The 21544-nt window shown below is 44.9% G+C and overlaps 1 protein-coding gene across 3 annotated transcripts; it reads right to left on the reverse strand.

Annotated features, from left to right (window-relative positions):
* Window positions 1-6679: 6679 nt before the first annotated feature.
* Window positions 6680-21538, reverse strand: AKR1A1 (aldo-keto reductase family 1 member A1). 3 transcript variants are annotated; one of them, XM_045291932.1, is made up of 9 exons: window positions 21498-21538; window positions 14743-14832; window positions 11920-12039; window positions 11594-11811; window positions 10779-10974; window positions 10270-10469; window positions 9967-10039; window positions 9732-9818; window positions 6680-6832 (listed from the first exon to the last, which is right to left on the reverse strand). In XM_045291932.1, the coding sequence occupies exons 2-9, from the start codon at window positions 14824-14826 to the stop codon at window positions 6767-6769; spliced, it is 1044 nt and encodes a 347-aa protein (XP_045147867.1). In that variant the 5' UTR covers window positions 14827-14832; window positions 21498-21538; the 3' UTR covers window positions 6680-6766. The 3 variants fall into 3 exon arrangements, with proteins under 3 accessions (XP_045147867.1, XP_045147868.1, XP_004699528.1); XM_045291933.1 differs by lacking the exon at window positions 21498-21538 and adding an exon at window positions 21291-21314; XM_004699471.2 differs by lacking the exon at window positions 21498-21538 and having other exon boundaries at window positions 11594-11745.
* Window positions 21539-21544: the final 6 nt, after the last annotated feature.

The following is a 21544-nucleotide window of genomic DNA, read 5'->3' on the forward strand; positions in this document are numbered from 1 at the left end:
TAAAAAAATGAAGACACTAAAAATAAATAAATAAATAAATAAATAAATAATGAAGATACAAAAGGAATCACTATAGACACCAAAATATTTAGAAAATGGAGAGAAAATAATACAGTTTTAAGATAATAAAAACTCAGGAGACTTGTACTAGAAAGAAACTAATTTATGTTTGTGAAGGTTACTTACCAAAAACTTACTACTGTAAACATTACACTTAACTGTTGGATATAACCCTGGGGACACTTCCCTTTAAGAGTAGGGATAAGACTACACTTCCAGTTATTGTCACTACTGTTTAATTTTGTCTTAGATATCTCCTTAAAATTCCCAATGGGCGGGGTGCAGGGAGAGGTATAAGGAAGTCTGGAAAAAAAGACATGGAGTTTCAAGACAAGGCACCTCAGGATTTGTGTTATAAAAGGAAACATTTCTTCATTCTAGTGTTATTAGCTCCCTGTTTCACCAGCCTCCCCTGCTAGAGCCCTAAGAAACGATTAATCTAGTTACTGTCTCTATAGTTTTGTTCTTTGGGCTCTTTTGGTAGCTGGTGTACACGAGTATCTTCCTAAATTTGACGGTTGTATATAACTGTCCTTGGGCTACACAGCAACCTTCTTCAGAAATGTCGCCAGTGCTGCCTGACTAAAGCGTGCAGAAAGGGCCATTGTAATCTGTGGAACAGGGGTTGGCAAACTTTTGAGACACAAGAGCCGATCCTGCCCCTTTGGACAATTTAAAATTTATTTCAGGGCCATAGATATATTTTTACAAACAAATGAAATCACCATTATCTAAATAACATCTTTTAAATTTTTGTCTACTTTATTTCAGAACTAAACGTACATACCAAAACAGCCACATATGGCTCGTGAGTTGCAGCTTGCCTACCCCTGCTCTCAAATATCTAAAGTCGGGATTTAATGCAGTAACTGGGATCATGGGTCTCTACAAATTGAACTATCATGGCAAAATCAAATGGCTCTTGACCACTTACTAAAACAAGACCTTATACCTCTTAGTCTACAAGACCTTATACCTCTTTCTCTTTCCTTAAGAAAAGAGGGGCCCTGATGGTTAAGTGTTGGGCTGCTGACCCCAAGGCCACCTGTTAAACCCATCAGCTGCTCCAGGGGAGAAAGATGAGACTATCTGATCCCATATAGATTTACGATCTTGAAAACCTATGGAACAGTTCTACTTTGTTCTATAGGATCTGAGATAGTTAAGGCTTATTGTGCCAACCTGGCTGATAAACACATGTGGAATTAATTGAAGGGCGGAGTGATAAATGGCTCGGTGAGGCTTGCCTTTCTAGTTCTCTTTTCTCTTGCTCTCTGATGGTCAGACCAGTGTTTGGCTGCCTTAGCTAGTTCTCTGCCTCAGCTGGCAAGACTCACTTCCTGGAAGACATCCCTGAAGAGAAGCCACATGGACTTACTCTGATGTAGTCCTGGGTGCTAGAGAAGCCGAGTGGAGACCCCTGCCAGCGCTGAGATCCTTACACCACCATTGGATTCAAAGACTCTCTACCCACTGGCCTATGAGCCTTCGGCAACATTGTGTGTTTTGTGATTTTTGAGGATGGCTTTGTAGATTGGTGTGGGACATATGGGCTAAGTCAGACTTACGGGCTTGGACTGGATGGGGGTTGGGATGCTTTCTGAATGTGAACTTACCCTTTATATAGAACTCTCTCTTATACACATATGAGTTTCTATGGATTTGTTTCCCTAGTTTACCCAGACTAACTATGAGTTGGGATCTACATAAGGGCTGGAATCTACACAAGGGCATTTGATTTGTTTGAGAAAAGGGTATCCCTAAAATTAAATAGTACTGGCTCTCCACTCCATTGAGAAAGGAACAACACGTTGATGGATATAAGGGAGTGGGGTGGAGTATAAGATAAAGGATTAGTTAATCTAGCACAGTATGTACTCTTCATTTATTACGCAAGGCTGGGCTTGTTTATCATGTTGTATAAAACAGCCTATTAACATCTTGAGAGACCAAAGGTGCATCACCTTTGTAAAAGGAAGAAGTATAGGGGGAAATTTAGGGCTAGACCTATGAATGGCCTTCCGTGAAGTTTCATGAATGTACAGGTGTCAAAGTGTGGATGAGCCACACAGGCATAAAGGGGAAGCAACTTTCAAAAGTAACAGACCATGTTATGTCCATTCTAAAAGTAAAATCTCAACCAGTAAAGGGATTTTCAATGTTTTATTAAGCCTTGGACAAAGAAGAACTCCTTCACAGATCACATGGGAGAAAAATTAGGCATTCTGTTCCCTTAAAGTTACAGCCTCTGAAACCCACAGGGGCAGCTCTGTTCTGTCCTGCTGAATCACTGAGTCAGAAACAACTTGATTGAAGTGAGTTTTTATAGAGCACCTTTTTCTAGGCCAATAGTATATTATTTCTTTTTAATGTATGTTATCTTTCCCCTTTCTCACAGGATCTCCTTATTTGAGTACGAGGGGGTACCCCCACCGCACCCCCAAAATGGAAAAAAGCTCCACTAAGTGGAGATTTCATCATATGCATTTTTCCTGCTAGGTGAGCATCAAGCAACTCACTGAGTTAGTGCACCCAGTGGTGTTGCCTAGGAAGGTTCTCTTTAGTTACTGTGAACTTTTTAGTAAAAGCAGTTTCACTCAAACCTTGTTTTGTGTGATGGCCAATCTAAGAGAACAGCATGAAGCTGTGAAATCTTGTTTCCTGATGAGAAAAATGCCACAGAAACTGTTGTGATGTTGAACACAGCTACCAAGGACAGCACTAGGTGAAAAACTCAAGTATAAGAGTGGTTTTCTCATTTCAAGAAAGGTCAAATGTTGATGACAAACCTCCTTCTGGACCGAACAGTCAACTCATAATGCGTTTGGAATTCCTTCCACCAGGTCAAACTGTTAATCAAGCTATTTAGAGGTTCTGAAAAGATTGCGAAAAGTGTGCACCAAAAAAAAAAGACCTGATTTGTGGCAGACAGGGGATTGGTTTTGCCACCATGACAATGCACCTGCTCATGCAACCATCTCAGTGTGCCACTTTATGGCAAAAAACAGCAGGCCTCTCTTGCCCCATGTACCTTACTCACCTGACCTCACTCCTTGACTTTTTTTTGTTTCCTTGAATGAAGAGAGACATGAAAGGACAGCAATTTGATGATGCAGAAGAGGTGAAGAACAATGAAGGTGCTGTCAGCCATCTAAACTGATGAATTTGAAAAATATTTCCAAGAGTGGAATAGTAGATTTGACTAATATATTAAGTGTAATGGAGAGTACTTGGAAGGCGATAAGCTTGTTCTGTAAAAAAATTAAAATACATAGCTTTGAAAAAAATTCTGTTTTGGGGGTACCTTTGTATGAGATGGTTCCTTCTTCCCTGTCCACCCACCTGATACCCATTGCCATCAAATTGATTCCAATTCAGTGACTCTATAGAACATAGAAGAACTGCTCCTTAGGATTTCCAAGACTGTAAATCTTGAAGAGAACAACTTCATCTTTCTCCTGCAAAGTGATTGCACATTGACCTTGTGGTTATCAGGCCCATGTCTAACCCACAATGCCACCAGGAACCCTCCCCTACAGACAAGGGAACTTCTGAAAGGTATCTTAAATTGCACTTAGGATGAAGAATTTTAATGTTAGCAATCTCTGAGTGGCCAGTGTTCCCTCCCTTCCAGCAGTGCAGTCATACACAGGTAGTCATGTTTTAAAGTCTGCATCTGTAGTCATACTGAAAACAATATTCATATAAAGAAACAGTCTTACTAAAATATTTGAAGCCATAATTTCCCCAAAAACCTTCCTTAAAAAATAAACAATTGCTGTCAACATGATTCTGACTCATGGCCACCCCACGTATGTCATAGTAGTACTGTGCTCCATAAGGTTTTCAATGGCTGATTTATTTTTTCCCAGATCATTAGGCTTTGTCTTCTGAGGTGCCACAGGTAGACTTGAACCTCCAACCTTTCAGTTAGCAGCCAAGTGTATTAATCACTTATACCACCCAGGGACTCCAGAGGCCTCCTTAATCTGATATTCCAATCACCTTCTTTGGTATTTATTATCTATTTTGGCTGTGAGATCATCATTTGTCAATGGTCCTGGATATGATTTGTGTTCCTCGTTATCACTTTCATTGCTTCAAAGATATTGCATCTTTGGTGAGATTTGCCATTTCACTTTGCACTCGGTACGCACCTTACTGTCCAGGGCTTACACAAATAGACAAAAGAAGTGTGATGTTAAGGTGAGAATAACTTTTAAAGGGTCTGTGTATTAGTGAATCATTTCATGTTATGATTTCGTTTCCTTACCTCCTCCTAACTGTGGAAGTTGTGAAGGAGCTATGGAATCATAGTTAGCCACCTAAAGAAAGGATGATTGTGTGGTAGTTACATAATAGCTTGTCAATTTAAGAGATAATGAGTGAAGGGGTGGAGTCTAGTCTGTCAATTGGGTAATAGCCAATGAGACTTCTGTGTGGGCATTGTCTACTCCTTGGAATCATGGGAACTCTGAATTTCCTCCTTGGAGGTGGAGACACTTCTTTCTTCTCACTCCCTAGGAGACATTGCAGCTGACAAGACACATGGAACTACGCTAGTGCCTTGGGCTGGAGAAGCCACCTGGACCTACCCTGATGCAACCAGACTTCTGAAGCCGAAGAAGCCACATAGAAACCCCTGCAAGTGCTGAGATGCTTACGCCACTGGATCCAGACTTTCCACCCACTGGCCTGTGATTATCCTACACTCAGTGTCATTGCATGTTTCGTGAGTTTGGCGATGACTTTATATTGTGTCTGACATATGGGCTAATATCAGACTTATGGGCTTGGACTGGATTGGGATGCTTTCTTAATGTACACTTACCCTTTATATAAAACTCTCTTATACACGAGTTTCTATGGATTTGTTTCTCTAGGCTATCAGGACTAACACAATGATATAAAGGAAAAGTCCCCAAGGAAGTGACAGCTAAACTCAGCATTAATAATAGTAGCCAGTACATTGGGGCCAAGGGGTAGACTGTTTCAGACAGCACTCTATATAAAGGTCCAGGGGCAAAAGACTTCTCTCTAGAAATAGCTTCTAACAGACCATCAAACCTATTCTCTACTGTGCCAGGACTGCTATTCCTGCTCAAAACTTTCACGGCTACACATTTTTTTTAAAAACTTACTCTTTCATAACTCCGTTTTATTCAGGAGCAAATTTCAAAATGTTGACAATCTCCTGTCTTGCGTTACCAGGCCCCCAATTCCAGCAGCGCGCCCTGCCAGTCGGCCTCCCCTTTCAAGCTTCGCTCACACAGACCTTATTTTGGTTTCTCACCAGCTTCTTGCAGCTTCAAGTCTTTCCCCACAAGCTGCTCAATTTACATAGGACAATATTCTATAATTACCTCCTTTAATTAATCCCTGTTCAGCCTTCAGATCTCAGCTGATTAAATCAATAGGCTTCTTCCCCTGCAAAGCACTTCTTCAAAACACTTCGTCTAACTGTAATTAAACTAATTATACAATTACTTAGAGGGTGCCTCTTCAAATAGACTGTAGGGACCTATGTGTCTTGGTATATCCCTAGAGGGTAGCCTTTTATCTAACCCGTATTTGCCAAATGAGGAGCCATGGCTCATCTGAGAAACTTGAGTTTTGTGACTGGTGCTTAGAAGGATCCACCCACAACTTTCCTAAAACCTGGTTACCAGTGGCCTTTGGTGGGACTATAAAGTGAAGAGGCCCTTGGTGCAGAGTATCACCTAGGCAGCCTGTGTACATGGATTGCAATGTATGAGAGAAAAAGCCCGTCTTCACATTTCATGACTTTGCAAATTAATGCCCTCAAACTTCTCCATGTTGTTGGTTCTTCATATTGCTATCCTAGACATTGCCAAAACTCTGTCGCTGTAAAATCAACTTCAACTCACAATGACCCTACAGTACAGAACCACCGCCATAGGATTCCCAAGGCTGTATCATCTTTTAAGAAGCAGACTAACAACACATCTTTCTCCTGCACAGCAGCTGGTGGATCTTAACTGCCCACCCTTGGGATAGCAACTGAGCACTTAACCAGTGCACCACCAGCAGTACTTACCAGCAGAACAGGGGGTAGGAAATCAAAGCCCAGGTCCAGCAGTGCCATGAAATCATAGGACACTCATTACCCTGTTCTCAGATCTCTGAAGTGAAGGACCAATTTTTGACACTTTCTAGAACCTTGGTAGTGTGGTAGTTACATGCTGGGTTGTGATCCACATGGTCAGCAGTTTTAGTATATGTGCTGCCGAAGCGAGCACGGTCAGCAGTTTTAAACCACCAAAAGCGCCATGGGAGACTGGGCTTTCTACTCCTGTAAACAGATGCAGTCTTACAAACCCACAGGGCTCGTTGTGAGTCAGCATTGACTCCTGTGTTGGTGAATTTGGGTTGGTTTGGAACATCACACTGGCAGCCTGCAGTGCCCAGAGCTACCACTAGATGGTGATCCTCTAGTGTACCTGATGAGGGCGTGCATATGGGGAATTCAGAAGCCTAGTAGGTTCCCCCACAATAAGAAGTTTGGGCTGCCATTCCCAGCAGCCCTAGGTATGGCATTCCTAAAGCAAACCATTTCCTTCCCCACTCTGCCCAGACAGAAGAGACAAGCAAGCAGATGGACCCTCCAACAGCTTTAATACCCCCTTTCTGGGGATGTCAGGACTTCTTAGCTGGAGAGCCAGAAGAGATGCCAGGAAGCTGTGCTTCAGTACGGGTCATTAAAAGGGTACAAAGGATGCCCTGCATCTCTTGGGACCCGCTTACCATCCACCTGGAAAGAGAGGGACAAATGACTCCATTAGCAAGAGCTGACATTCTAAAAAAAAGCAGGGTCCCTTCCCCAAAGCTTCCTGCACAACCTTATGCATTTACATCACTATGCCAGCTGGGAACTAGCATCTGAGCCAAAGTACAGAGCTGGAATTTATTTCCCTGTGGACAACAGGCTTCAACCTCACCCAAATCATCCTAAAAGAGTAAAAAATGCCTTCTCGGTTCCCCTTATTGATATAATGTACCTAAACCTACCAAGTGTCAGGAACTAGCTTTCATCGCAACATCAAAACAGAACTCCTCAGAACTGAGTGAACGCGCAGCATCATGATAAACATGATGTAATGACAGTGCTATAGAGGGTTTCATTTCACTTGCATCTACATCAGCCCCATGGAAGCAGTAGTCATGAAACCAAACACACTGCACTGGGCAAACCTGTTTCAAAACACCTCTTTCAAGTGTTCAAAAGCAGAGCTATGACTTTGAAAGTGCTATACAGCAACACCACAGAGTCTGCTTCAAGTAAAAGCAACAGAGGTGTGCTTATTCAGAGAGAGGGATGGTCTGGACTGAAAAGAAGTTCAAGTTCCCAGAGTGAAAATGGCCACTCCACCAGACAATACAGAAAAAAATACGTTTTTGTAACTGAAATGTTAAAAGATCATAATTGGCTAAAAGACAATCAGGGGGCACACAGGGAGGATTATCTGGAAATGAGGGCTTGGCAGGGTTAAGTGAATTAACACATGATTAATAATAATTACATGGTTAATTAAAGGTACACATCCTTCAGTTAATTATGGGGTGGTCACTGGATAGAGGCAGGACAGGTTTTTTCCTGGAAAAATTGCATTATCAATTATGTCTGTTTCTGGGGATCCCCCATACAGATTTGCCAATAATGCTGTATGGTAAGACCCTTCAGGGATAAGCTAGTATATCTAACCATCGTAGAAAAGCCCTTTGGAAATAAAAAGTGATCTCTTGCACCTGCCAGAACTCAGAGAAAAGGATGGTCTTCCTTAGGGTATATGGTTAGGTCAGCATTAACATTAGAGGAACTGCTGCTGGAAAAGGAAGCTTTTAAAATTCAACATGGATTTTAGACTCATGGCAAGACTTTAACACAGAGTTAAGGCTCTGCTTTCAGACTGTTCTATTTACACAAACCAACCACCTGTGATTTTAAGTTCTCACACAGAGACCTAAGGTATGCCTGACCCTCACCATGGGATTTTCAATCATTTCTTATGTATGTGAAAGCTGGACAATAAATAAGGAAGGCCAAAGGAGAACTGATAGACTTTAATTATGGTATTGGTGGAAAATAATGAATTTACCATAGCCTGCCAAAAGCATGAACAAATCTGTCTTAAAAGAGGTTCAGACAGAATGCTCCTTGATCCAAAGACGAAAACAAAATCCAAATATGATGAAGGGAGAAGCATCGGAGCTTAAATCATGAACAACCAGTTTGTAAAAGGTTAAAGAGGACAGTGGGAGCCCAAAATTCATCTGCAGAGTATTTAGATTAAACCACTGGCAGACACCCTCTGGCCAGAGTACTCCAAGAGTTTTACTATCAAAGAATATTGTAAACATGATTATGGATTGAACCATGGTACATGATAATTGGTCAGTTGACCTCGCTCTTGACCCAACCTGAATTTGTTCTAAGCTCAAGTATTTCTTGCTTGTTCTATGACATAAATTTCTTCTCTGGCTTTTTGAATATTAATAGTGGTCTTTTCTTTCTCACGCTTTATTTTTATCTTTATATTTTTATTATTTTCTTCTTTCTGTTTCATTTTGGTTTTGTTTTCTTATTGTTCCTGTTAGGTTTTCCAGTTTATGAAGCACAGAAGGAGGGGATGCATAGAGACAATAACTGATGCAAATGGTTTATGAGGGATATATATGTGTGTGTGAGCTTGGGGAGGAAACAATGAATGTGGGAGAGGGGAGGGAGAACTAGAATTTATTGTGATGATATATGACTTTTTTAAAAAGTGACTTAACTATGGAAGTGTATGATACATGAATATTATATAAAGAAAACTACTACAAAAAAATAAATAAGAAACTAAAATTGATCAATGGTTACTATGTATGAAGGAGGAAGAGTCTTTGCTTAGGGGACACCAAGTTTATGTTAATGGTGACAGAAAAATTTGGAAAAGAATTTATCAATAATGGTTGCACAACATAAAGAGTATAATCAATGGCACTGAATTTCATATGTAGACGTTGTTGCATTGGAGAAATGTTGTGTCTATTTTTGCCACAATTGAAAAAAATTACATTAACAACAATGAGTACAAGGAAAAAGAATGTTCTAAATTTTATTGTGGTAATGATTGTACATCTGTTCTTGATCTGAATGAACTATTAAATTGTTTGATATGTGGATCAAGTGCCAATAAAATGATGATTAAAAAAAAAAAAAGAATGCTCCTTGAAAGCAAGGGTGTGGAAACTTCATCTCATGTACGTTGGACATTTTATCAATGTGGAGGACACCTGCTTAGTGGAGTAGCGGGTCAGTGAAAGAGAGGAAGACCCTCAACAAGATGGACTGACACAGCGGCTGCAGCAATAGGTGCAAGTCTCACAACGACTGTGAGGATGACGTAGGATGGGCAGTGTTTTGTTCTGTGATACAGACGGTTGCTATGAATTGGAACCAGCTCAACAGCACCCAACAACATACTACAACATGTGAAGAGGCAGGACTACCACAGGCTATGCTCTTTATTCCTGAGCCCAATAAAGAGACCAATGTGTCCTGGATAACACTGTTCCCACTAATACCACTAACAGCCTGCCTCTTCCCTGAACCAGAACTGGAGTAGAAAGTCACATTCCTGAACTCCAGGGGGTTGTCAAATCCTCACCGTAAGCATAGGCACGATGTACCGCCAATTTTTGTTCAGAGCATCTAACTGCTTCATCTCTTCTGAGCTGAAAGTGAAGTCAAATACCTGGGGGTGGGAGGGGATGGGGAGGGGGTTATAAAAGTCAGGCTAGTAAGTAGAAGCTGCCATTCCAAAAGACAAATTTTCTAGGCAAGCAGAGTTGGGATGAGACTGCCCCAAAAGGCTGAAGAAGATAAGATGATCACCCAAGTACCTGGATGTTCTCAAGGATTCGGGAAGGAGTGATACTCTTGGGAATGCAGATCACTTTCCGCTGGACCTGCCACCTAAGGAGCAGAATTGTGGTAGATGAAGAGCAATCGTCAGTGCTCCTAAGCATTGGTTTATCCTCCATGCAGCCTTCCTAAAACTCTTGGAGGCCCAGAACCCCGCTAAAACCAGAAGGATGCCTCCAAGTGTCCTCTACCCAGATCACATTGCAAGCTCCTGAGGTCCCACACCACCTCTGCCTCCTAAACCCTGTCCCCCCAGACCCCCTTCCCAAGACTGCACACACCTGAGCAAGATCTGAGCTGGAGACCGGCCATACTTTTTAGCCAGTGCCAGGACGACGGGCTCCTCAAGCAATACGGGCTCATTAGGATCACGCCATGCGCGGTCAGAGGAGCCCAAAGGGCTGTAAGCAGTCACTTCCAGACCACATGCATGGCAGTGAGCAATCAGCTCTTTCTGAGCCAGGTATGGATGACATTCCACCTGAGCCAAAAAACAGTTCATCATCAAAAGTGACCGCACCCAGCCTATCCAGCCCCACCCAGACACACATGCCCTGGCCAACACCGAATTGCTGACACTCCCCCACCTATTCCGCCAGCTTTTCTCACTCTTTGTCTTCCATTGGGAATTTCATCTCCCCCAACAAGGCTTCAACCTGCACTTTTATGCTGACTTGTACACACTCTGACAACTTGCTAGCCACTTCCATTTAGTAGGGCCAAAACCTGCTCACTCATGCTCTTGTGAGCACACCACACCCTACACTGTAGGTCTTGCTTGGAGACTCACCTGTAGGACAGCAGGACGCACTGAGGCCACACTGAGCACATCGTCAATCTGCCGGCTGCTGAAGTTGGACAGGCCAAGAGCCCGCACCAGCCCCTTGGTCACCAGTGTCTCCAGAGCCTTCCAGGTCTCTTTGTAGTGGGTGGAGTCATAGCGTATAGTTCCATCGGCATTCTTAGGGAAAGGATTGTCTCCCTGCCTAAATGTGAAACAGGGATCTGAGTGTGGGCACTGATGCCAGGCTCCTGCAGATAGGTCTGCTTATCCAACTATTCTATGCCCCATACCCCAATGCCAGATAGGGCCAAGAATGAGAAACAGTCATGCTTTCCCCCATTCCAGGTGTTAATTCTACATGAATGCCCATGCCCCTTTCTTCTCTTTCTAGACAGATAGTGGGTCCGCTCCTCTCCTCCGGGAATTCTTCCTTAACTCCTCCTCAGGGTTTACATCCTCCTCCAACCCCCCTTTCAACCTAGGACCCAATAGTGATGGTAGGCTCTTCTCACGCTCTGTTGAGGCTTCATTACTGTAACCCAAAACCTAGCTAGCAGAAAGTTCAATATGTTTCCTGGGCGAATAAAGGGAGCAAGAGAGACCACCTATGCACAGCCCAAGGCATATATCCCATAAAGCTGCAATCCTTTTTTGATAGCTAAACCCCTGGCTCCTGTAGCAGGAAAGACCCACAGATGCCACAGCAAGCTCCTCAGATCACTACACAGGTGAGTGTTTCTGTCCTCTTATGCCAACTATGACTTAGCGTAAGTTTTTAACACTACCCCACTTCCGGGAATAAGACCTGGGCAATGGCTCACTCAAAAGCATATGGCCAGTGTATCAGGTACAGGTCCAAATACTCCAGTTGGAGGTCAGCCAGTGTCTTCCGAAGGGCAGGTTCCACATCCTCAGGATGGTGTTTGGTGTTCCACAGCTTGGATGTCACAAACAGCTCCTCCCGTTGCACTGCCTGGTACAGGGGGCAAGACCCCAAGTGAAGAAAGCCACGGGCACCAAGTCTCGCCCAACCTGACCTCTGGGAGAGGAACTGAAAGGAAGCTAGTACCAGATTCCCTCCACCCAGGCCCTAGTCTCAGCCTCTGAACTCTCCCATCCCACCCTTCTCCGTAGCCCAAATCCTTACCTTGCCTGGTCCCACGCACTCCTTCAGGGCCTCGCCAATCTCGGCCTCATTACCATAGATGGCAGCACAGTCAATGTGGCGGTAGCCAACACTCAGGGCATACTTTATAGCTGCTTTCACCTGCCAGGTAAAAGGAACAGGTTTCATCTCTGTTGGTCTGAGTGAGATACTGTCCTCCCTCCAACACTCCAAGGATCACTGATAAGAAGGCGGGACCATGCCATCCTTGCAGTAGAGGTTGAGAAAACAGAAGATGGCTCTAGTCTAGCGGAGAATCCTCTTCAGAGCCCCAGACTCTCAATCCTGCCTGCATCCTACAAGCTTCCAAGGTCACTTCTTCCCCAAGTCATCTCAGCAGAGTTGAACAAAAATACCATTTGTTCTCATAAGGTAACATAAAGGGGGCATTAATGAATATTCTTTCAAGTCAAAAAAAGTAGATGGATAAATAGGAATACCAATCATGGAGACAGGTCCCCAGGCCTGAGAGTTTGGTTAGGGAAACATGACACATTCCTAGCTCAGGCCAGAGTCAGTTCAGAAACAGCAGAAGTGGGAGGAAGCAACTTAAGGAAGGTGGAGAAATTGAACCCAGAGTCCCTAGATCAGTAGTTCTCAACCTTCTTAAGGCTGCGACCCTTTAATACAGTCCCTCATGTTGTAGTGACCCCGTGTGTGGGCCTATCTGCATGTGGGCAGACCCACCTGGAGACAGATAGAGGAGTGGTCTCTCAGTTCCTAAGACCATCAGAAATATGGTCTTAGGCAACCCCTGTGAAAGGGTTATTCGAGCCCCAAAGGGATCTCGACCCACAGGTTGAGAACCGCTGCCCTAGAGGGAAGAGAAGAAAGCAGGCATCAAGTAGGACAGACGAGTCAATTTGCCAAAATCCAGACTAGAAACACACGAGAAGCAGGACCCAAAATGCCAGAAAGCCCCTCAAGATCTTGCCGTGGATGTCTAGTATGGAATGTAAAACTCCCATCTAGGGCAGCTCTGACTATCCAATTGAGCTTTCCCCACTTGTGACCCTATAACCTTAACCTTAACCATGGCCTTCATTCTGTGACCAGGTCCTAAGTCAAGGGCCCGTACTGTGCCTTAGTTAGCTCCTGGACGTGTCCCCAGTTTACGGGGAGTGCCTGCCCAGAGCAACAGGGCCCTGGCTGGTCTGGAGGAAAGCAAAGGGAAGAATGCAGAAGTCACCCAACCGCAACGTAAACGCTGTCCTGATTCCCAGATGTAAGAGGCCATTTTTCTACCGCAATCTCTCCCAAACTTCTCTCCAGTCTGACCCAGATTTCCAAGAAAGGCAGGAAAAGTCCTGGGAAGATGCCCCACCTCAGGTGGGAGCTGAATCCCATAGTTATATCCCCAGGCTCCCCCACCCAGGCTGTGAGGGTCTACTCCAGGAGTTGCTAAACTGCAGCAGAGGTTCCCTTGCGCTCTCCCTCTATTTTTGGCCTTTGATCCACAAATGGGTTTTCTGTTTTTTAAATGGTTACTTATTAAATAGTTATATAAGTCCCTTCGTAATAGCCTGCATTTTGCCTCATGCCCAGCAAAGCCTAAAATATTAACTATCTGCTTCCTTAGGAATTTGCTGACCCTTGATCTGCACCATTAACCGAGTTGTTCTTCAAAGTCTGACACCTGCAGTCTGCCTGGCTGTGGCATGAACACTAGGGACAGGTTGGACCCAGGGTTTGGGAGAGAAGACATGACCACGGCACAGGGTGTTGGGGCAGAGGGGCCTCAGGAAATGCTATGAATGAGAAGTGAAATAGGCAAGTCAACTCGCCCAATATCACCAATAAAGGCTGCTGCCCTGCTGTCGTCTCACATGTGGCCTCACATCTGGCATGGCACCCAAGATAGATCTGGTTGGGAAACAGTTCCCTTGCCTTCTATGATCCTTGGCCTTCCTGGGCCACTCAGCCTCTTCTTGGAATAAGCTGGGAAGGCGAGGGCTCGCAGCTGGTTCCTTCTTCCCACTACCCTCCAGTTCATCCCTACAGGAAGTAGAATATGAGGTGGGAAGGCTGCCAGGAACAATGCTGGGTCCTTCTCCAAAATCCTGCTGTTTCCCTGACAGAGGCTCAAGAAGCTTCCCTCTTGGCCGCCGCCTGCGCTGCGATGATCCGAGGCCGCGAGCTAACCCGAGCCAGAGGCCGGGACCCAGCCAGCGGGCAGCCCGGAGGTGGCGGCTCAGGGAGGGGCCGGCACGCGCACGTGGCCAGCGGCCCGCGGGGGACGCGGCTTGGCAGCTTCTGCGCCCGAGGCCCAGGGCCTCGCGTCTCCTTTCAGAGCCTTCCAGAGGCCGCCTGCGAGGGCCCGGCAGCGGGGACCGACCGCAAGGAGCTACGGAAGCGTCTCAACCTGCAGGAGTGGATGCTGGAGCAGCTCACGCGCCTCTACTACTGTCAGCAAGAGGAGATCCCAGAGCTGGACTGGAGATTGATGTAGATGAGCTGCTAGATCACGCACAGCCAGGGTCAAGGAGCTGCTGGTTGACTGTTACAAACCCACTGAAGCTGGGGCATGCAGAAGCTGAGCACCGGCCAGAAGAAGTGAGGGTCCCTGACCCAAGTGAACGGTGGCTCCCACAGGACAATCGCTGGCCCCGCCCTCTTAGCAACAGCAATTCCTGATGGGGCCCTGCGGCTGGGCCTGGTGCCTTGAGCAGGGCTTCCCGCACCCCTGGCCCAGGGGGCTCTTCCCTTGCCCCCTCGTTTTCCATTTTTGGGGTTTTTATTGTTATTAAAAGGATGGGGCTTTAAAAAAAAAAAAAGAAGCTTCCCCTATTTTTCTCCATCCCTCACCTGGCCAGGCTCACTCTTCCAGGTACCCAGTCCGATCAGGGGCATCTTCTGCCCAGTATGCAGGTGCACACAGGAAGCCGCCATTGCCTCCTGAAACAAAGATGGGAAGAGTGGTGTGGGGGTCAGTGCTGCAGCTTGGGGCTGCTCAGCCACTCGCTTGTCAAGACCTCAGCCAAACGGAGGCCAGACACAGATGAATAAAGGAGGAGCAGAGGGGGTAGGGGAACAAATAGATGGTTGCATATATATCGCTGTAGAAAGAAGCAACTGAGATTAGCTGTCCAAGACCAACCAAAGTCAAAAGGCCCTGGGTAAATACTAACCAGATAACCAGCCTGGCTTGGCTGTCCTTCCCTCTACAAGGCTAAAGGTCTGTTTCAAAGGTTCAATACCAAGAAACAAAGATGCATTGAAGTTTATACCCTGCAGTATCCAGCCTTAACTAAATAAGGTCTCAAGCCAATACAAGCAAGCAAAGGTCACTGTAGGACAAAGGAAAACCAGGTGTTAAAGGCCCAGGAAGAAGCCACTGTTCCTAAGGATGAAATAAATGTTCCTTGGAGGTTGTCACAACTAGACTCCAAATCCCTTTCACAGGGGCATGGTCATCCATGCTGTTAGGCATTGAGTGAGTTGTATTTTTCAGATGAGAAAACAGAAGCTTAGGGAGGTAAAGTTATTTGTTCCCCAATCAACAACTAAGTAGTAGAGCCAAGGATTCAAGGAGCAGTTATTGAAAAATAAGACAAGAACAAGGCAGGTAAACATAAAAATATATGTTCAAAGTCCATTAAAATGGTAGCATCAGCTCTTATCTAGCTTTACAGGAGTGAGAAAAATCAAGGTCAACAGCAACACAATCCCAATCCTATGAAGCAGAGGTCAGGTGTACTTCTTCACACCCATGTTTTTACCCGCTTTACCCAATACTAGCCATCTCTCCCATGGCACTCTCTAAGTCTCTGTAGGTTCATTAATTGATTTGCAATGACCACACAGAACATACAAACAACAAATTATGGGGTTTATTAGGGACTAAGGATACAGCTCTTAGATTTGGACAGCTTCCTTTACAGCCATGCTCACAAGTAAGCCTCTGCTACCAGCCCCTCCTTGGGCCTGGGCTCTTGTGACCCTCCTGAGCACAAGTTCTTCTAAGCCTGGCCTTTGTATTTGTAAGCTCAGGCTAGTATTACAAAGCTCTTTAGCACCCATTCTAGCAGAATGCCTCCTGCCTGAGCACTCCGTTCTGCCAGGAAACATCTTGCTTGGAGGCACTCAGCTCTCCTACTCGCTGGCAGGCATACCCGCTGTAGCCACTTTGCTTCGTATGCTGGGAAGCCCACCATGCTGTCTTGTGCAGGTCTCCTGGTTCTGCTGCTGTGGCCACCACTTCTCACTATCTCACAACATCTCCAGCATTACAGCTCTCTCTGTCTCCTGGGTCTGAAAGGTTGTCAGTACAAGAACATACCCTGCTCTTAGCTCTTCTTGATGGTAGTGAGGCTCCTTCTCTGTTCTGGGATTGGCTGTCTTTTTAAGGAGAAGGCAAAACTGAGCCAATCTGCTCCTTAGGAGTCAACGTACCTTATTTGCTTTGTTAGCAATCTGTTCAGTCCCCTTGGAAGGCTCCTGCATCTTATCTGCATAATCCTACTGCAGTGAAGTGAAGTTACTTGGTATGGTCCTTCTATCCATAATCTTTATGACTCCCACCAAATGACTAGATGAGATTATGCAAAGAAGGTATAGAGAACACTAAAACTCTAATGAGGAGACTGGACAGATTTGCTATTCCCCTGGATATAAAGTGAGCTGTCTCAGAAGCAGAACAGAATGTCATGGCCAGCAAGAAAGAGGAACCAGGAGTCAAGCGTGCCTGGGATCCCTGCATGGAGCGGCAGCGGATGAGCAGGGATTGTGCAAGTACAGGGGTCAGGAAAGGGAACACATGCTCCAAGAGAAAATAGAAATAACTTGTTCCCTTGATCTCATCAGCACTGTAAATATCCCTTTCCTGGGATTGATTTCATTGTTAAGAATACCTTTATAAATACAACCTTTGTTTCCAAGTTCTGAAGGGCATCAAGAATATTATGGTAGAAGAAAAAAAAGAAAAAGAATATTATGGTAGAGCGAGTCACAAAACAAATTGTTGACTATCACCAATACACTGTCTTTCCTAACACTTCTGACCCAGGAAAGATTTTGTTTTTTGAAAGAGTTTATAGTCTAACATAACCTGATTATGAAAACCACTCTTTTCTGCTACAAAAAATAAATGTAAAAAACCCTAACAAACAAAACTGATCATCAATGTGGACAGCAAACCACAGGCAGCTGAGGGCAATTACTCTCAGGGATCAGGCAAGCATGTCTGGGTTTCACCTGAGGTAGCCTGCTGCTGCCTTCAGGGCACATGGCTAGTTTCTGGCGCTTGCTCCCCAAACAAGTGACCTACCGGTTAGCCTCTTTCAGATTTCTTAGCACATATGGGGTGGGAGTGAGGGGGCACCCAGGGGCCTCTGAAATTACACCTGGGATAAGAGCTTGAACAAAAACCTGGCCTGAGAGAAAAGGAAGAAGAAACCTGATGCTTGCTTCCCCTTTCTTTTGCAGGTGAAACTGAAAACCAAGAGGTAAAGTGTGGGAGGCAATGATTATGGAGGTGGGAAGACCTAATAGAGGTGCAAAGAATAAGAGCACCAAAGGAAGGAGTGGAGGGGCCCAAGTAGAAAACAAAAGTGCTTTTCAGCTCTCAGCTTCCTGCTTCTCTTCCTGCGACAGCAGTTTTCCAACCCAGGCCTGGATTAGCAGCTTCAGGCGCTGAGCTTGTCAGCAACCGACTTCTGGCAGCACTCGATTTTTGAAATTCTCAAGTTTAGCTTGGAAAAAAAAATAGCTTGGAAGAAGTCCTGGATATAAGAGAGACTGGGTGGTGTGTGTGTGTAGGGGTGTGCGTGTGTGTGTAGTGTAGTATTAAATTCAAGTTTTACTATCCTCAAATCCTAGATTCTTTTTCTGTGGGGCTCGTTCCCCTTTTGCAGAGATGTGCTCTATAGCAACTGCCTACATACCTGGAATTTGGGAGATACAAGAAAAAGATGGAGCAGTTTTAAAGAGTGTTTTCTGGCTGCACTGATCTTTCTTCTCCTCTCATAAATGTTGATCTCCTGTAGGGTTCTGTCCTCAATCCCTTTTTTCACTCTTCAGTGAAGCGCGCATGTCTTCAGTATATTCAGCTCACCCTGGCCTTTTGGTATCTATGTCCTTTAGGTACCAAACTACTCAGCAACTCCAGCAGCAGAGTGCAGAGGACCAGTTCAGGCCCTGGGCCTGCACAGACCTGGATGTGACTTTCAGATCCACTATATCTAAACGTTGTGCAGGGCACCTGGCCCATATTCTTCTTCCTCTTATGTCCTACCTCATCAAAGACTCACGGCTGGGGACAATAACAAGTGTGAAAGCAGACAACATGTTCACAGCTTAATCCAAAAGGCTTTAAAATAAAATTTAAGCCATCTAAGGAAAGTATTGGCAGTTCTACTCAAGAATTTCTGAATATTATCATGATTTCAATAGGTGATATCTTCTCCCATATAGAAAGGAAGCCAGCTTAGAAAAACTACATGAAACTTGTGATGATGACCCAATTTAGTCTATTTAACTGGGTAAAGAATCCTATTAAGACTATAAAAAATATAATATTTGTTATGTTATACTGTAAGACTACAATACTTCATGTTTGTGAAATGTCCAAAATACTTCATGTTTGTGAAATGTTCAAAATATATTAATTCCTAAATCTTTCTTCAATCCACCCACACCTACCTCCACTGCCACTGACTTAGCTTCAATTATCGAGGTACCTAAACTATGGTAAGAGCCTGCTCATGCCTCATCTGCTTCCATTGTGGTCCCTCCTCCTATCATCCACACACCAAATCTGACCATGTGGCTCCAAGCCTCAACCTACCTTCAGTAGTTCTACCTTAACCTTAAGATAAAGTCCAGACTCCTTAATGCCCTTCATAACCTTGCCCCTGTTGTCCTCATTTCTCCATTTTCTCACTTAAGACTCCAGGTTCCAGGCACTGCAGAACCAGCTAACACTTGACTCCAGACCTCTGCATACGTTCCCTCCCCAAGTCCTCCCCCACCCCTTGCCTAAATAACTCTTGCTCATCCTTCAGATAGCTTTCAATTTCTGGCTTTTCCCATGTACTGGCATCATTAGCACATTGATACATTTTTCTATTTACATAACCGTTTCCCCCACAATCCTGGGACCAGGGCCTGTCATCTGTCCTACACAGCATGCCCATGACACCCACTCATGGACAGCACACAGTCAAATGTGAGGAGATATGACAACTGGAGCGCCATGAAGGAAGCCTTTGTCTCCATCAATTTCCTTTACTTCTTGGGAAACCTGTTAGAACCATCTCTGGAGAATCTCAAAACACATTACCACTGTCTGAAAACTCCAATGGTCCCAGATAGCATCATATTGAGACGACTCCTGTATTATAGATGAGGAAACTTGGGTCCTTGGGGGAAAATACATTAACAGCCGTGATCAAACTATCAAGTGAAGTCCTATTGCCCTGAGTAATGGACAAGCTGAAAGAATTAGTAGTAGCCACATCTCCAGGGAAGGTTCAGATGTGAGTTTCACTTTAACAGAGTGCTAGAGCAAAAGTGGGGTGCAAGTCAACACAAACCAGTCTTTTGCAAACTCAAGGCAGGTGCCTAAGCAAGTGAATTCACACACCCCCACTCCCTCCCCTGACAACTTCTATAAAGCCTTTCTAAACTCCCATGGAAAGTCAGAGCTCTTGATACAGTTGAAGGTGAAAAAGCAAACAAAAAGATGACCCAGACACGATGCCCCCTCATTGACCCACAGTGCTAAGGGGGGACAGCACTGGAGACACAGTGCAGATATTGTGCCCGGTCTGCCGCCACCACACCAGAGTAAAACACGAAGGGGGCGCAACAGAGCAACAAGGGGAGCAAAGCACTGAAGTCCCCGAGGAATCCCGAAAATAGACTTTCAGAATTGGTGAGCAGGGTGTGACACTTCCCCAGATCCGATTGGAAAACAACCAGAAGGGCCAGCAGACAGACCTGGAACGATTTATAGGTTTCTTTCCCACCCGCCTTTTTCTTCTTTTTGCTCATGTCTATCCATATGACAGGCAGGACAACCAATCCCCAGGGGAAAACAACGGGGCGATGTCTCCAAGGGGACATGGGAAAGAAGGAGGTGGGAGAAAGGGAGGGGGAAGTCAACAAACCCAGGGACAAGGGAACAATAAGAGATCTAAAATCGGAGTTGATAAAGTGCAATGTAGCCGAGAGAAAGTACTGAGAGTTGAAGGGCGAACATGAGACTGGGGCAGGAAGAAAGTAAAAAGAAATACAGGAAAGCACTAGGAGGCATAAGACATTTATAGAGGTACAAATACAGACATGCACATATGTAAATATAAAAATACATGAATATGGATATAAGTCGATGTACATATATTTAAATGTTAAGCATTAAGGTAGCAGAGGGGCACTGGGTCTCTACTCAAGTACTCCCTCAACACAAGAACTTTGTTCTAATAACCCGGCATTCTGTGATGCTCACCTTCCCCACACGAACACTGAAGACAAAATGAATGCATAAGTAAATGTGGTGAAGAAAGCTGATGGTGCCCGGCTATTAAAAGATAAAGTGTCTGGGGTCTTGAAGGCTTGAAGTTAAACAAGCGGCCATCTATCAGAGAAACAACAAGCACTCATGGAAGAAGCACCCCAGTCTGTGATCGTGAGGTGTCAACAGGATCAGGTAACAAGCTTCAGAAGACGGGAATCAAACAAATATGTTGATGCAAATGACAGGGGTGGGAAAGGAGACCCAAAGCCCATCTGACAATTGGACATTCCCTCACAGAAAGGTCACAAGGAAGGAATGAGCCAGCCGGGATGCAGCACAGTATTTACAGAACACATAACATTTCTCTAGTTCTTTAATGCTTCCTCCCCCACTATCCTGACCACAGTTCTACCTTACAAATCCGGCTAGACCAGAACATGTACACTGGTACAGATAAGAGGTCTTGACACAGGGAATCCAGCTCAGCAAGAGTAATGGAAGTGGCGATACCATGAGTGTGGGGGGAAGAGAGGGGAGAACGGGGAGAAATGGGGACCCATCTACAATTTTGGACGTATAACCCTCCCACCCCCCAGGGGAACGAACAACAGAAACGTGGGCAAAGGGAGACAGAGGATAGTGTAAGACATTAAAATAATAATAATTTATAATTTATCAGGGGTCCATGAGAGTGGGACAATGGGGGAGGGAAGGAAAAAAGGAGCTAATACGAAGGGCTCAAGCAGAATGAAAATGATTATGGCAAAAGATGTACAAATGAGTTTAATGTAATTGACGTATGGATTGTTATAGGAGCTGTAAGAGCCCCAATAAAATAATTTATTAATAATAAAAGATAAATCTGAAAGAGAAAAACCAGATGATCATTAGAACTTACTGAACACAGGTGTGTTCACTGGCTTTATCCCATTTCATCGTCGCTCTGCGAAGCTAAGGCCCAGAGAAGCTGAAAACTTACTCAAGATCACATAGTAAGAGAAGGGGCTCAAGTCTGAAACCCAGTCTGGCCCCACGCTCCCCATCCATCTCGGGGGTGGGCGTTTCCGCAGTCAAAGACAACCCGTCTCCGCGGGGAGAAACTCACCTCGGCCGAGCGCAGGGCGTGAACGGGGTGGGGTGATCTCTGCAGGC

The sequence above is a fragment of the Echinops telfairi genome, unplaced genomic scaffold, assembly GCF_000313985.2.
Source record: "Echinops telfairi isolate 266 unplaced genomic scaffold, ASM31398v2 ScPeMD7_443;HRSCAF=831, whole genome shotgun sequence".
Taxonomy (NCBI): Eukaryota; Metazoa; Chordata; class Mammalia; order Afrosoricida; family Tenrecidae; genus Echinops; species Echinops telfairi.

Bases quoted from the DNA above. Each gene is read 5' to 3' on its own strand.
- AKR1A1 (XM_045291932.1), bottom strand. From the start codon at position 14,826: ATGGCGGCTTCCTGTGTGCACCTGCATACTGGGCAGAAGATGCCCCTG. The intron at 9,819-9,966 runs GTACTTGGGTGA...TCCCACCCCCAG, and splicing joins GAATCCTTGAGAACATCCAG to GTATTTGACTTCACTTTCAG. The intron at 6,833-9,731 runs GTGAGGATTTGA...CTCTCTTTCCAG, and splicing joins ACATCGTGCCTATGCTTACG to GTGGATGGTAAGCGGGTCCC.